Raw genomic sequence first — 12,801 nt, 5'->3', positions numbered from 1 at the left:
GAGGTTGATCATTACTTAAATTCTTTCTAGCGAGCCCACGCGATCAACTATCCTTCCCTGAAATGTGGTTTCCTAAGGATAAGCATATTATGACAGCATGTTATATAGAGTAAGGCCACCGCACACAAATTCTCAACATTAAATACGAAGCATTCGCTTATAAGTGTGGCATTGATGGAATAATTGTCGATACTAGGTTTATTTTCCTTCCTTTTAACCCCTTAATGACCAAGCCCGTACATTTACGGGCTCAAATTGCAGTTTTCAATGGGTTTAGGGACCGGCCATTGTCCTTAAGGGGTTAAACATCATTGGTGTTTATAATCCGTATGGGCTGTCTGTATAAACGCCCCTAAAATCCCTGGTATATTCTGCTATCCAAATATATAGGTTAAAAGATATTTAAATGTGTATGTATTCCAGCGATATGGCTAACCCAATACATAGGTCACCTTCTCTGTTTCCCAAGAGCATCCCACCTGAACGGCTTGTTTGTCAACTGCCTTGGGAAGTAATTATCACAACAACACTGCAGAAATATACCACAAGTAACTATAGTTCAGGCTCACAAATTACGATTGGATTGGAAATACTGCATGTAACGCTTAAGAAAACGTTGAAATATTAAAGCATTGCGGGTGTTCTGAAGCTGCTGAAGGAACTCGAGAAACGGTAAAGATGGAACATCAAGTTGAAGAACTTCTATTCTGTGAAGTACCCTCAGCGTCTATCCTGTAACCGGTAAATATGTCCTCTACTTAGAACACTTTTTCTTTTAATAAAAAAATTGCTTTTCTCTTGGAATTTATTAAATCCCTTTGAAATGTGTTAATGCTTCCATTATATCTCCCCTGCCCGTTGGATCTTCTAGGACGCACATAACGAGACCAAAGCACAGAGAGAGTGACGTTTACAACACCTTGCCCTCCGACGGCGATGTGACCATCTCATCGTTATAAAGCCCCTTGTGGGAAACACAAGGCCTTGACAGGCAAATAACCACAAAAGAAAAACCATTTATAAAGAACGCTAAAAATAGCGACCATTGGCTCTTTAAGTCGCACTATGTAAGCAGCTACTTCGGCCGCAGCTTTAGAACTTACGAGTATCGGTTTAAATGGCAGGGACTGGTGGTTATCTCGGGGGGGGGGGGGGGGGGGGGGACTCCATTAATAGGTGCACGTTTGCCGACTTTCAAAAGTATTATTAGATAATATTTGAAGACGGGTTGAAAAAAAGCCACCAGTAGTGGAATATTTAACAGTCACAATTAACCCCAGAATAAAAGGGAGTTTTGAAAGTGGTAATCAAGCTCTTCAAGCTCTCATAACTGTCCTCAACAGGCGTTACTGAACTGCATTCCCTACAATCCACTGCCAATGGTGCCGGACTGCAGCTCCCATTATTCTTTGCAGGGAATGGGACTTTGGCAGTTGAAGGCCAACAGTTGGCCTTCTTAATGTCTTGTGACTCCTAATGTCTTCGACCGCAGATTAAAAGAAACATTTCTCACTGGTACCCCTGACCGTGTTCCCTACATTTTCTCACGCGTTGATTCTGTCGTATGCCACGTATACTAAACAAAACCAGTATTATAAAAACAAAAAACCACGTTACACATAATAGATTCCCATACTTCGAATGGAAAGTTTACGGGACTTTCGTACGTAAACAAAATTAATTTGCAGTACTTGTTTACAAACTGCGCTGGCCTTCATAAAGAATTAGGCACTGCCTGGAGCATGAAGAAATTCGGAAGAAAAAAAAAGTTTCTAAGTCGTAAGACAGAAAGGTCACCTAAATGAATTCCCGAAATCCCATCAGCTCAATGCCAGGCAGTAACGTCAACTCGACCTGAATTGTGCTGCGATATTTACTTGAACACAATGTAAACAAAGCAATCACATATTACACATTTTCCTATAAAAAAAAAAAAAAAAATGAACTGGCTCAGAGGACATTCCCTCAAAAAAAATATTTAAAAAAATTAAAATAAAGTTAAACATAAAACCAGTTAAACGTTTCTGACAATTATGCAGAATTTCAGTATCTTCCACAATGCAAGTTATTGGCTTTACATAGAGTCGTGATGGTTACTGGTGATCTCTAGCTTAACCTTATATTGCACATAATTAACTATATAATTGCGTATTGGTTATTTCATTGACCTTAAAGTCTGTTATTCTTATTCAAATAAAGGATTCTTGTAAAAAGTGCAAGTCTGCATTATTTTTTTTTTTTGCTCTTGTACAAGCTAAGAAGAAGAAAAAAAAATAATAATAATAAAAATGCAGAAAATTAAATGAGATCCACTGGATTTAAGCCTGGAATCAAACGACAAGGAAACACGAGCCAACCCTTTATTGCGTGTTTGTTCCAGGCATCTGGTAAAACAACATGCAATAGAAAGTCTATAGTTGGGTCAATTCATTGCATTCGGCCACCCGTAGGGCGGTTTTCCGCTAATTTACAATATGTTGCCTCTTTCACTAGAGTGTAAATGTGTCCACCGTGTCTGATAAATAGACAGGGTCTCCATCCCCATGCAGTGATCCAATTTCTCTTTCTTTAAAGCCACCGCTGGATTTCAGCCATGACATGATCTAATCCGAAATTACATGGACCGTCTCTCTTTGATGGGGGCTAAGTAATTTACAAAATACTTCTAATCAGTCGTCATTACTGCATTATGGAGCTAGTGCAATCCTGCATAGCCTGGTCACAAGACAAGGCACAGATTTTTTTTTTTTGTTTTTGTTGAGAAAAAGAAAACTCAATAAAAGAAAATTAAACGAGGAGACAAAAAAAAACAAAAAACTGGCATACATGACACAACTTGGACTACCGGTCAAATGGAATTTAAGGCCATTTAGTGAATTAGAGAGCAACTAGTCCAATTTAAAGCAGTGGAGTAGATGAGACGATCTACCCGCATAGCAAAACAATAGAACCGTTTTCAATTCCGTGGGTTCCACCGGAGACAGGCCCGGTCGCAACCGTACGAAGCCTCGTCGGGAGGGAGGGATGGCGTGGAGGCTTAGCTTGGTACTTCATTGTTAAGCGAGCAAGACTGGAAGGTGCAGGGGGGTGTCGTAGCCCACCTAACACAAGGAAGGGTGCGCAACCGGATGAGCTTGTCACGCGCCTGGCACCGGGTTTAATAAAAGCTGCTCTGTCCCGCTCAGCTTCTTCAAAACATAAAAGAAAAATCAAATGCTTCTGCGTAGCTAGATTAACCGCTCAACACACCGAGCGTCCAGTCCTCTACGAGTCCAGCCATCGGTTCACGATTGCTTTAGCCGTTTTCGCGGGATCCCAAAAGGTGGACACTGTGCAGAAGCTAGCGCTCTAAAGGCCTCGGCCACCAGATGCGGATGGGACTGGATCATGGATTTCCAACCCGCCGTTTCCATTATGTCCGTGGCTTGACTGGAATTTGAAAACAAACCCGGTTTAGTATCAACAACATACCGGTTGCTTTTAATATTCATTTAAATAGTTTTAAGACGCAAAATTGGACAGCAATTTTTTTTTTAGATTATAAGCTCTTGAGCGGAGCTCTCGTAAACCAACCATACTTTCTGGGATGTGCCATAAAGCTAGACTCCATTTATATAGCATTCCGTCAGCTCCAAACAAATATGCAGAGCCGTTTATATCATAGAAATACTAAATAGGAAAAGATCTTACTTATTATTCCAGTTCTTCCCATCCTTGCAACCCAATTGCCTAAGAACACTACATCTGGGGGAGGAAAAAATAACACTTTTGTAAACAGATGCATCACAATAAACCTTTTTCTTATTACTGTTGAATGTCCGATCCTTTCCAAACAAAGAGTAATCCACTTGCCTGTTTATAAAGTCTATTGCTTGTGCTTTCAGCTGCTCAGCGCTGTGCAAATCAGCGAGTATAAGAACGTCAGCAACGTTTTCTACTGAGAGGTTACTACACAAGGCTTCTTCGCACATGACTTTTAGCCGTTCCAGTGCATACTAAGATAAAGAGCAAAAAAACAATGACTTTGAAGGAGAAAAGAAAACATAAATCAGCCAATACCATATGAAAGTAAAATAAAGGTCAAATGTATATAAATACTAGAATTGTGCATTCGCAATTCGTACAAATTTTAAATTTTAACAAATTTAAATTGTTACATGGGTTAATTAGTACGAATGCCGAAAACATGGAGGGACTCTGCCTAGCCTCTCCGACAACTGCTTCCCAATTTCTGCTACTCCGCTCCTCCATCTCGGATTCTTCTCTCCTCTTAAGTGTACGTTTGCAACAGGGAGGAGATCACACAGACAACCTCTACTCTGATTGGAGGAATGTGGGGAGGTGTACCCATGGCGTGCACGGAGGCTCCGCCCTGTTGCAAAAGTACTCTGAAGAGAAGAGAATGCTGACGGAGCAGGAAAAGCAGAATCAGAGATGGAGCAGCGGAGAAAAGAGAAATGGGGAGTGGAAAAGAGACGGTGGTTGTCAAAGAAGGAATGAAAAGAGCGAGCGGGTAAGATTTATCCCCAAATCTTTTTCCGAATTGAAAGGGCAGGAAACAAACAAAAAAAGGGAATAGACCGAAAAACATTTGTCTGAATTGTTTTTGGCCCATGTGGATAGGTATTATATTTTTATTTAAAAAAAAATGCTGTATAAATGAACAAAAAAAAAAAAAAATACTGAAAAGGTTACAGAATGGGTATACTCACTAGGGGCCAACATGGCGAGCCGAGCATGATGAATTTTTCATCTTTGGGGAGTTGCTAAACAAGCAAACGCGCAGGGCTGCCTCATTAACTCGGACCCCGATGGGTCCCAATGAAATAAAGCATTCTGGTGCTACAAATTTCGATTGAGTGTTTAGTCTGTATTGAAAACATTGGGCCTCGTGGGAGCTCGAGGAAGCTGGGAGACGATACACAGGCGGTAAATCGAGCAAACACTCACCCTCTTCGAGCTTAAACAGTTATCCCAGACATCGGCTTCTCCATCCGGGACTAGTGAATATACCTACTGATCTATACCACAGAGTGTGAGGAACCCAAAATGTGTCAGATCACAGACATTCAGAAACAAAATCGTTTATTTTCCGCTTCGCAGACTTTCAATCAGTTCAACCTTGAGAACGTTACTCTGGGAGGGTAACGGAACTTAATTAATAAGTCAATTACTTACTTTATCTGCTGCTGCCAACAAGTTATCAGCCATCTTGTCAAGATTCGGGGCTTTACCGGTGTAAATGAATCTCATCATTTCCTTAAATACTTCAGGCTCTACATCTTGAATATCTACCCTATTCTGCATAACAAACAAACACAATCTTAATCACGTCAAACATTTAGTGTGAATAATAGCACAACACGTACAACGCTATATGCAGATTTTAAATATTCATTGAAGAGTAAACCTGAACATTTACACTTCGAAACACAAAAAGTTTGCTGGCACATAAGAACCATTTGGCCCGTCTAGTCTTCCTATTTCTCCTGTTGTAAAGCCCCAGTCCTTTATCAGTCGTTGGTCTCGTCTTAGATCCAGGAGCCGTATGTCTATCCCATGCATGTTTAAATCCCCTCACTGTATTACCCTCTACCACTTCCACGGGGAGGCTGTTCCATTCATCTACCACCCTCTCAAACTTTGGTGGCATCAAACTCATTAACCCCCTAAATATTTACCAAAGAGGGGTTGGAAGTGGTTGGGCACCATACTGCCCCATAGGGTTAACTTGAAACCATCATTCTCACAGGGTATGGCATAAGTATAGGTATTATAAACTATTTTGAATTAACCCTTCACTTGACTTACGACCTGCATTTTCTTTTTTATTAAACATACTGGAATATACTGGAAAAGGTGGACAGTTAGAAAGGGAATAAAACTTTTTTTTTTTTTTAAATGCTCCATGGGAATGGGATTAAAAGGAATTCTGAATCCTCATACTTTCTATACTTTTAGAAGGGGGGGGTGGAAGGAGAACATTTTTAATTAAGAGTCCTGTATCCAAGAATCATGGAGGGTCTTTCCCGAAGGTACCATCAGTTTTGGGCCATTGGGATCCCAATTCAGCAAACCTCAAATCCATCCTCAAGAGACGCGTTTAATCTTTCTGTGGCAAAATGCAGAGGATTCTAATTCTAAGCTCCAACGTCCACGATCTTCCATGCAGCAGATGTCCAGACTCTATAGGAGCCTCACCCCCATCTTATAGAAACAAGCCAGGTGTTCATAGTAATTATCGGGACATTTCTGGTCAGTTTTCACAGCATAAATCTTACCTTTTTACTTTCTTCCATTTCATGTTCAAACATTGCACTAAATACTGGAGAGCGAGCTGGAACGAGAATAGAAAGAAACGTATATGTAACAGAAACATATGAGTTTCCTATTTCATGGGTAGCAGTCAAGGTGTGGACAAGGACCAATAAAACAGAGCGTTTTACCTGCAAGAATAGACTTATGAGCTTTGAATTCCTGACCTCCTACATACAAGCTGCAGTCCGTGAATCTCGTCGTTTCCCAGAGACATCCCAAATCCTCCGCCAGGCGGCATTCTGGTACTTTTAAATTGTTTGTACTGGATTGGCCTGATATGTTCACGGAATCCTGAACTACACTTACCTATAAAGAGAAAACACAGCCCGATAGACGTCATACTCCACATCATTATTTATAAAGAGCCAGCAGATTCCGCAGGGCTGTTACAATAAGAGGTAGTGAAAAATGACATCATAGCGCGAGGGTATACTTGTACAGAAGGAGAAGAGGACACTGCCCTTGCCAGCTTATGATCTCATACCTGCCCTCTTCTACCCCGCTCCAGTGGGCGGAGCTCGGGAGGTGAGCACTACTGTGCACAGGCACAATTCTGCGCATGAACGAAAAACTTCTACTCCCCGTGCTTGGGAGGTAAGCGCTATACAATTCTGAGCATGCTCGGTATGCATCGGTACTGCGGTCCTGAATCCCGCTGAGCTCTACTTCTGTCCTGAAAAGCAAGACAGAGGTAAAGCTCGGAGGGACAGTGGGATGGAGAAGCAAAATTGGGACTGTCCCGGGCAAGCCAGGACAGTTGGGAGGCATGCAATCCATTCCACTTAACCGTAACCCTCTCTAATCTGCAGCCACCAACGGAATTGCGGAATTGACCCACCGCGTCGGACGTTCCTAAGACATTCACAACAGATGGAACATCCCAACCACAACACCATCTACTCTCAGATCCAAACTCAAAGTTAAAATGCTACAAAGCAATAAAAAAACCAAAATCTCTACCTGGATGCCATCTCAGGATAAAAACATAAAATTCGATTATTCTCAAATATTAAAGGCTTAAAGCGCGCCTCAACCCTTTACTCAAAATTAAAAGCTCTGATAACGATGTAATGTAAAACAGCGGTTCAGATAGGCGATTAATGTGGATGTGTGTCCTGGGAGTTGAATCGTTTGAGAGATTCAAGCGTTTTTGGGGATTTTAGACAGACTTTTGTATTGAGCTTCAAGTGTCTGATGGGAAGACTTGTGTTAATCGGTACAGAATCTCAGAACCACCAAATCCGTAACGGAAGGACCTTTGCGTTCAATAATTGTGGGGGAGACACATACTGTATAATACCCCACACGTATTTGATTTAGCAAGGGGAGTTAACAGCTATTTTTTTTTGTAATTTATGTACTTTTCACAACTCCAGAACTTGTCCCAAAAACAATTGATCTTGTGAAAGCCATCTGTAGGAACCTGATTAAATGTACAGCAAAGCAATACGTCCTGGTGAAAATGGGTCCAGGAAACTGAAAAATGGCACTTAAAGGCAAACAAGGATATAAATGATATATTTTATATATAAACTAACATAAAAGACTATGAATATGGGAAACTTTACGTACCTTTTCCTGCAAGTAACAAAAACCTATATAGTTTATGTTGCTAGATACCTACTGATAATACAAATAGGGCATTTACAGAATACCAAAGAAATAGACGGAGACCCCCTTTAACCCTCGGTGTGCCACAAACACTGCACACAATGCCATGCAGCTCTCAAGCCCTGAAAAAGTTAGCCGATTTTCAATCCCAGACAGAGATTTCACCCCCTTTCATATAATTACATTCATAAAAAAAATAATAAATCCATTGTACAGCTCATTTAACTTGTCTAAATGGAAATAAGATGTGCTATATTTGCACCGTGTCGTCTCTGGGGCCATATATCAATTATTCCCTCGCACACAATAATATCATATAATTAAGTTGCAATCTTGCCAACTTTACACATTTCCAGGAGACGCGGATCAAAGCGAATGAATTCGCAGTTAACACGTACATCAGCCTTCAAAGCAACTAATCAGCCCCGGTACATGATAACTTGTAAATGCATCTTTCCTGCGCCGTGACCTTCCGCCGATTGATAATTTACGACATGTCACAGATTGCCGAGAAGCGCCGTCCGGTGTTATAGAAGATCCTCCAACCAAGACCACAACACAATTACAATCATATTATCCGTCTAGGTACAAGGGAGGTATTAAAAGTCATATCTAAAGAGACGCAGTTGAAATAGATTCATTAGCAGCATTGACGCAACGATAGAACTATAAAAAAAAATAAAAAAATACACAATAAAGCCTAGAACACTGTTAGAGTAAATTATACGCCATGCTTCAAAAGTTTGGGGTCACTTAAACATGTCCTAGGTTTTGAAAGAAAAGCACATTTTTGACCATTAAAATAACGTGAAATGGATCAGAAAAACAGCACAGACGAGGTTAATGTTGTAAATGACTATTGTAGCTAAAATCGGCTGATTTTTTATGGAATCTCTTCATAGGCGTACAGAGGCCCTTTATCACTCCCATCACTCCTGTGTCCCAATGGCCCTTTATCACTCCCATCACTCCTGTGTCCCAATGGCCCTTTATCACTCCCATCACTCCTGGGTTCCAATGGCCCTTTATCACTCCCATCACTCCTGTGTTCCAATGGCCCTTTATCACTCCCATCACTCCTGTGTTCCAATGGCCCTTTATCACTCCCATCACTCCTGTGTTTCAATGGCCCTTTATCACTCCCATCACTCATGTGTTTCAATGGCCCTTTATCACTCCCATCACTCCTGGGTTCCAATAGCCCTTTATCACTCCCATCACTCCTGTGTTCCAATGGCCCTTTATCACTCCCATCACTCCGGTGTTCCAATGGCCCTTTATCACTCCCATCACTCCTGTGTTCCAATGGCACGTTGTGTTCGCTGATCCAAGTTTAAGTTTAAAAGGCTAATTGATTGTTAGAAAATCATTTTGCAATTATGTTACAGCCAGAAATGTCTTTGTCTCCCTTGAAAACAGCTAACTTTTAAATGGTAGTGTACACCAGATCATACACAACACAATAGGAAATCTAAGACTATCTATGCCCACGCTAACTGTCCAAGGTCACATAGGAGTTGTGCAGCACCGCTTTATTGGATACTAATTAGCGGTAGGCCAGCCAGTCACTGACCTCGGTTCATAGAACTGCCCACAAGTCAAACGAAACTCGCACAAAACATAAAAAGGTCCAAAATCATAAATAGGAGCATGAGCCGGGTTGCATTATTCCAGTTGCGTACAATAATAATAATAAAAAAAACTAATGGGTCATTAATTAAAAAGGAATTAATAAGGGGAACAGATGAATGGAAACTGGGTTAAAAAAAAAAATAAGAAAAGGCTACTCACCTCACAAAAAAGTGTAAGTTTATCATCAGGTAGAAGACCATTCGCTTCATCAAGTAAAAAATCCCGTCTAATAAACTTCTTAAAGCCCCAGTCTTTGCCTTGGACAAACCGATAAGCTCTCTGACTCTCTGTTTATAAAATAAAGAGATTAATGTTAAGGGGTTCCCTCTTACCAGTGATAGGCGAGGTGCTCACCTCCGTACCTTTTCAATACATTCAGAATTTTATTGTTTTTCATTGGTACAACCAGAGATACAGAGTAGCAACGCAAGAGCCACATAGTAAAACAATCCAATATGATGTACATAGGGATTAGGTCATGGGAGAACCGTTGCCCTAGGAAACTAGGGGGGTGAAAGGGCATCTAAAGGGGACCAGAACATGGTGGCTCTGTTTGGAAAGAAATGTGAAAATGGGGTAGACACACAATTATGTGCAGCATCATCCCAGTGGCCTTCTGTGCTCTTGGAGATGTTGGGGAGTGAAGACACTCCAGTCAATAATATCACAGACTGAATTAGGGAGCTCTCCGACTTGCCTAATCGGATTTGTGCGCACTCCTTCACTGGGAGGGATAAGGCTGGCCCCAATGTTAGGCAACCAGAGATGGAGCGGTGGAGGGTACATCCACCAGAAGAGACAGAGAGGAGGGTTTACCCACCAACGTTCCCATCACTCATGTATACAAGGCACTGTTATACATATTATAAGACATCTTAACATACCCATAGCCTTTGTTTCTTCCCTTTTAGCGTTGAGGAGAGAAAACTTAAATTTTGCTCGGACTTCACTTTTTGGACAGCTGACAAGTAGTAAATATAAGGACAGATAATCTTTGCTCTCATCATCTAATCCTTTTGGGTTTACTCGTAGACACCTGTGGAGGGACAAACACTTAGTTTAGGTCTTTCAAAAAAAATAAATAGAACTGAATTAATAGGCGATAGAACTAGAGTTCATACCATTTCATCTTGTCGTTTGGCCCTGACGAAAAAGTGGAACTTTTTAAAACTTCTCCCATTTCTTCTCGGCAAAAACTGAAGTTATTTATGGTCCACATATAGGAAAATTTCACTACTTTAACCTGAAAAAGAAAGCAGTTACTTTAGGACTCCGTTGTTTATCTGCAACGTTGCCAGATGAAATCCGTTGCAATCGCAAAACAAAGGCTTAGGTACATTTGCAATTGATCTGCACCTTGTCAATGTTATTAAAAAAAAAAAAATCTATTGAGTGGGATGCTGCCAATAAATATAGGATTTCATTAACATTTTCTTTTTTAACTTGACATTGTGGATGCTCGTGCTTCTTACTAAGTGGCAAAGAAATGGTTAACATCGCAATGTCATTGCCATAGACATCAAAAAGAAAAAAAGAAAAAAAGAAAAGTGGCCCTGTCTCCTTTTCTGTGGCTTAACTTCTTCTCTTGTTTCTTCTTGTTCTTCTTTCTTCACCCCCTTCTCCCTGGTAACAGCTCCATTAACCACGCCTCCCAGAGGTCTTCCAACAAAGGGAGGGGCCTCCACACACCCTTTCCTCTGAATAGTGGAATGGGGGAGAGGCGGTCCCTGTGGTGCACACCGTGACTCTGCCCTTTTGAGGAAGTACTCCAAGAAGAAGTAATATTGCCGATGGATTTATGGAGAAAAAGAGAGGTGCAGAAATACTTCCGCGAATCCATCTTTAATATTCTGGCCTCTTGGAATTCTTCCCGCAAAAGGGAATGGACCTGGATGCCAGAGCCGATACCATGGGAGAAGCCGACGAAGAAAGAAGACAGAAGGACAGGAAGAGGCAAGAGAAGAAGCTGAGCTGCCCAAAAGGAGATGGGGACACAGAAACGGTCAGCGAAGAAGGTAGGAAAACATTGAGAGATCGTGAGGGTGAGCGAGAAGATGAGGGACAACAAATTTTTTCTGAAAGGAAAAAGCCCTCCAAATTTCTTCTGAACCAAAAAGGGCAGGAAACAAAATGTGTTGTCCTAAAAGGAATGGACCAAAAACAAATAAAAAAAAAAAAAACTTTGGAAAAAGCAAGACCAAGGACTGAATGATAAAAAGCTAGACTGGACCGAATAGTTCTTATCTCTAAAATGTTAACCGGGCGCCTCTTACTCTTCAATGACACGCTCACCGTGACTAAATAAGAAATCACATCTTTATAAGCCATCCTTTACCAGTGTACTCCACTAGACCATGGATATATGTGCGGAAGTCAAGCACAAAGGTTCTGTTCTGCTCTCCTTTAATTAAATGTATTTAGGACATCAAGAGGATAAGCTATATACAGGCTCATTAACACCCACAGCTTCTCCAAAAAATCCCCAGAATCCACGTACGTTCTGTCTCTGGTCTAAAAAGCTTAAACAAGTAACGACCGGGTTCTTAACTTAAATGACCCGACATGGGAGAAAAAGCACGCGCCGAATGCTGCATCTTGTGCCGAAGACAGTTAAGAAGCAGCCGATGTTTACCTGCGTGTAACACCAGCTTTCAGCTACAGGTCCACTTGACATCTCAGCAGGAGGAGGTGGCGTGGGTGCTCTCGACATCGTCACCGTCACGTAGCTCTTTTCAATGTGAAATAAAGCTTTGGTTCTCTGCCTGCATAAAAAAAAGAGAGAAAAGCACATTTTACATAAAGAGTGAAGAGCTCTTTTAGAAAACAGAGAAGGAACAGCTTGTTACACGGGCGGCAACAAATAGTCTTCTGAAGAAAGCCTCTTCGCAACAATGTCAACAGAGAGGAAATAATGGAGCAGATACTACTAGCCCAGGCTGGTCAAGAAACAAAGTATAATTTTTTTTTTCTCCCTTTTTCCGTAGGAATATCATCAGGTGATCCCTATGTTCTGGGGAGCTAATTTCAGAACTGAGATTAACTATTCTATGGGGCTTTTCACCCCCCAAAAAAAAAAAAAGAAAATGTTCCAAGTCAGTTCTTCAGGCCTTGCTGTTTAAAACAATACGACTGGTATAGCGCCAAGTAAAAAAAAATTACATTTATTTTTTAAATCAACCTTTTTCCTCTTTTCCTTTTTTTTTTTTACCCTACGGTGCGGTGACCTTGTCAAGACAGCTT

The 12,801-nt window shown here is 41.1% G+C and overlaps 1 protein-coding gene across 2 annotated transcripts; it reads right to left on the bottom strand.

The window, feature by feature from the left end:
- Positions 1-3,284: 3,284 nt before the first annotated feature.
- LOC149285173 (speckle-type POZ protein-like A) lies at positions 3,285-12,271 on the bottom strand. 2 transcript variants are annotated; one of them, XM_089495696.1, is made up of 10 exons: positions 12,194-12,271; positions 10,683-10,804; positions 10,446-10,597; positions 9,721-9,848; positions 6,447-6,624; positions 6,282-6,337; positions 5,179-5,301; positions 3,853-3,995; positions 3,691-3,744; positions 3,285-3,429 (listed from the first exon to the last, which is right to left on the bottom strand). In XM_089495696.1, exons 1-10 carry the CDS (start codon positions 12,269-12,271, stop codon positions 3,285-3,287), a joined length of 1,179 nt encoding a protein of 392 aa, XP_089351822.1. The 2 variants fall into 2 exon arrangements, with proteins under 2 accessions (XP_089351822.1, XP_089351823.1); XM_089495697.1 differs by lacking the exon at positions 3,691-3,744.
- Between the last annotated feature and the right edge of the window lie 530 nt (positions 12,272-12,801).

The sequence above is a fragment of the Sceloporus occidentalis genome, unplaced genomic scaffold (genome assembly GCF_023333645.1).
Source record: "Sceloporus occidentalis isolate IW3139 unplaced genomic scaffold, rSceOcc1.0.p SCAF_83, whole genome shotgun sequence".
In the NCBI taxonomy this organism is placed as follows: domain Eukaryota; kingdom Metazoa; phylum Chordata; class Lepidosauria; order Squamata; family Phrynosomatidae; genus Sceloporus; species Sceloporus occidentalis.
This window is presented reverse-complemented; position numbering and strand designations above follow the sequence as displayed.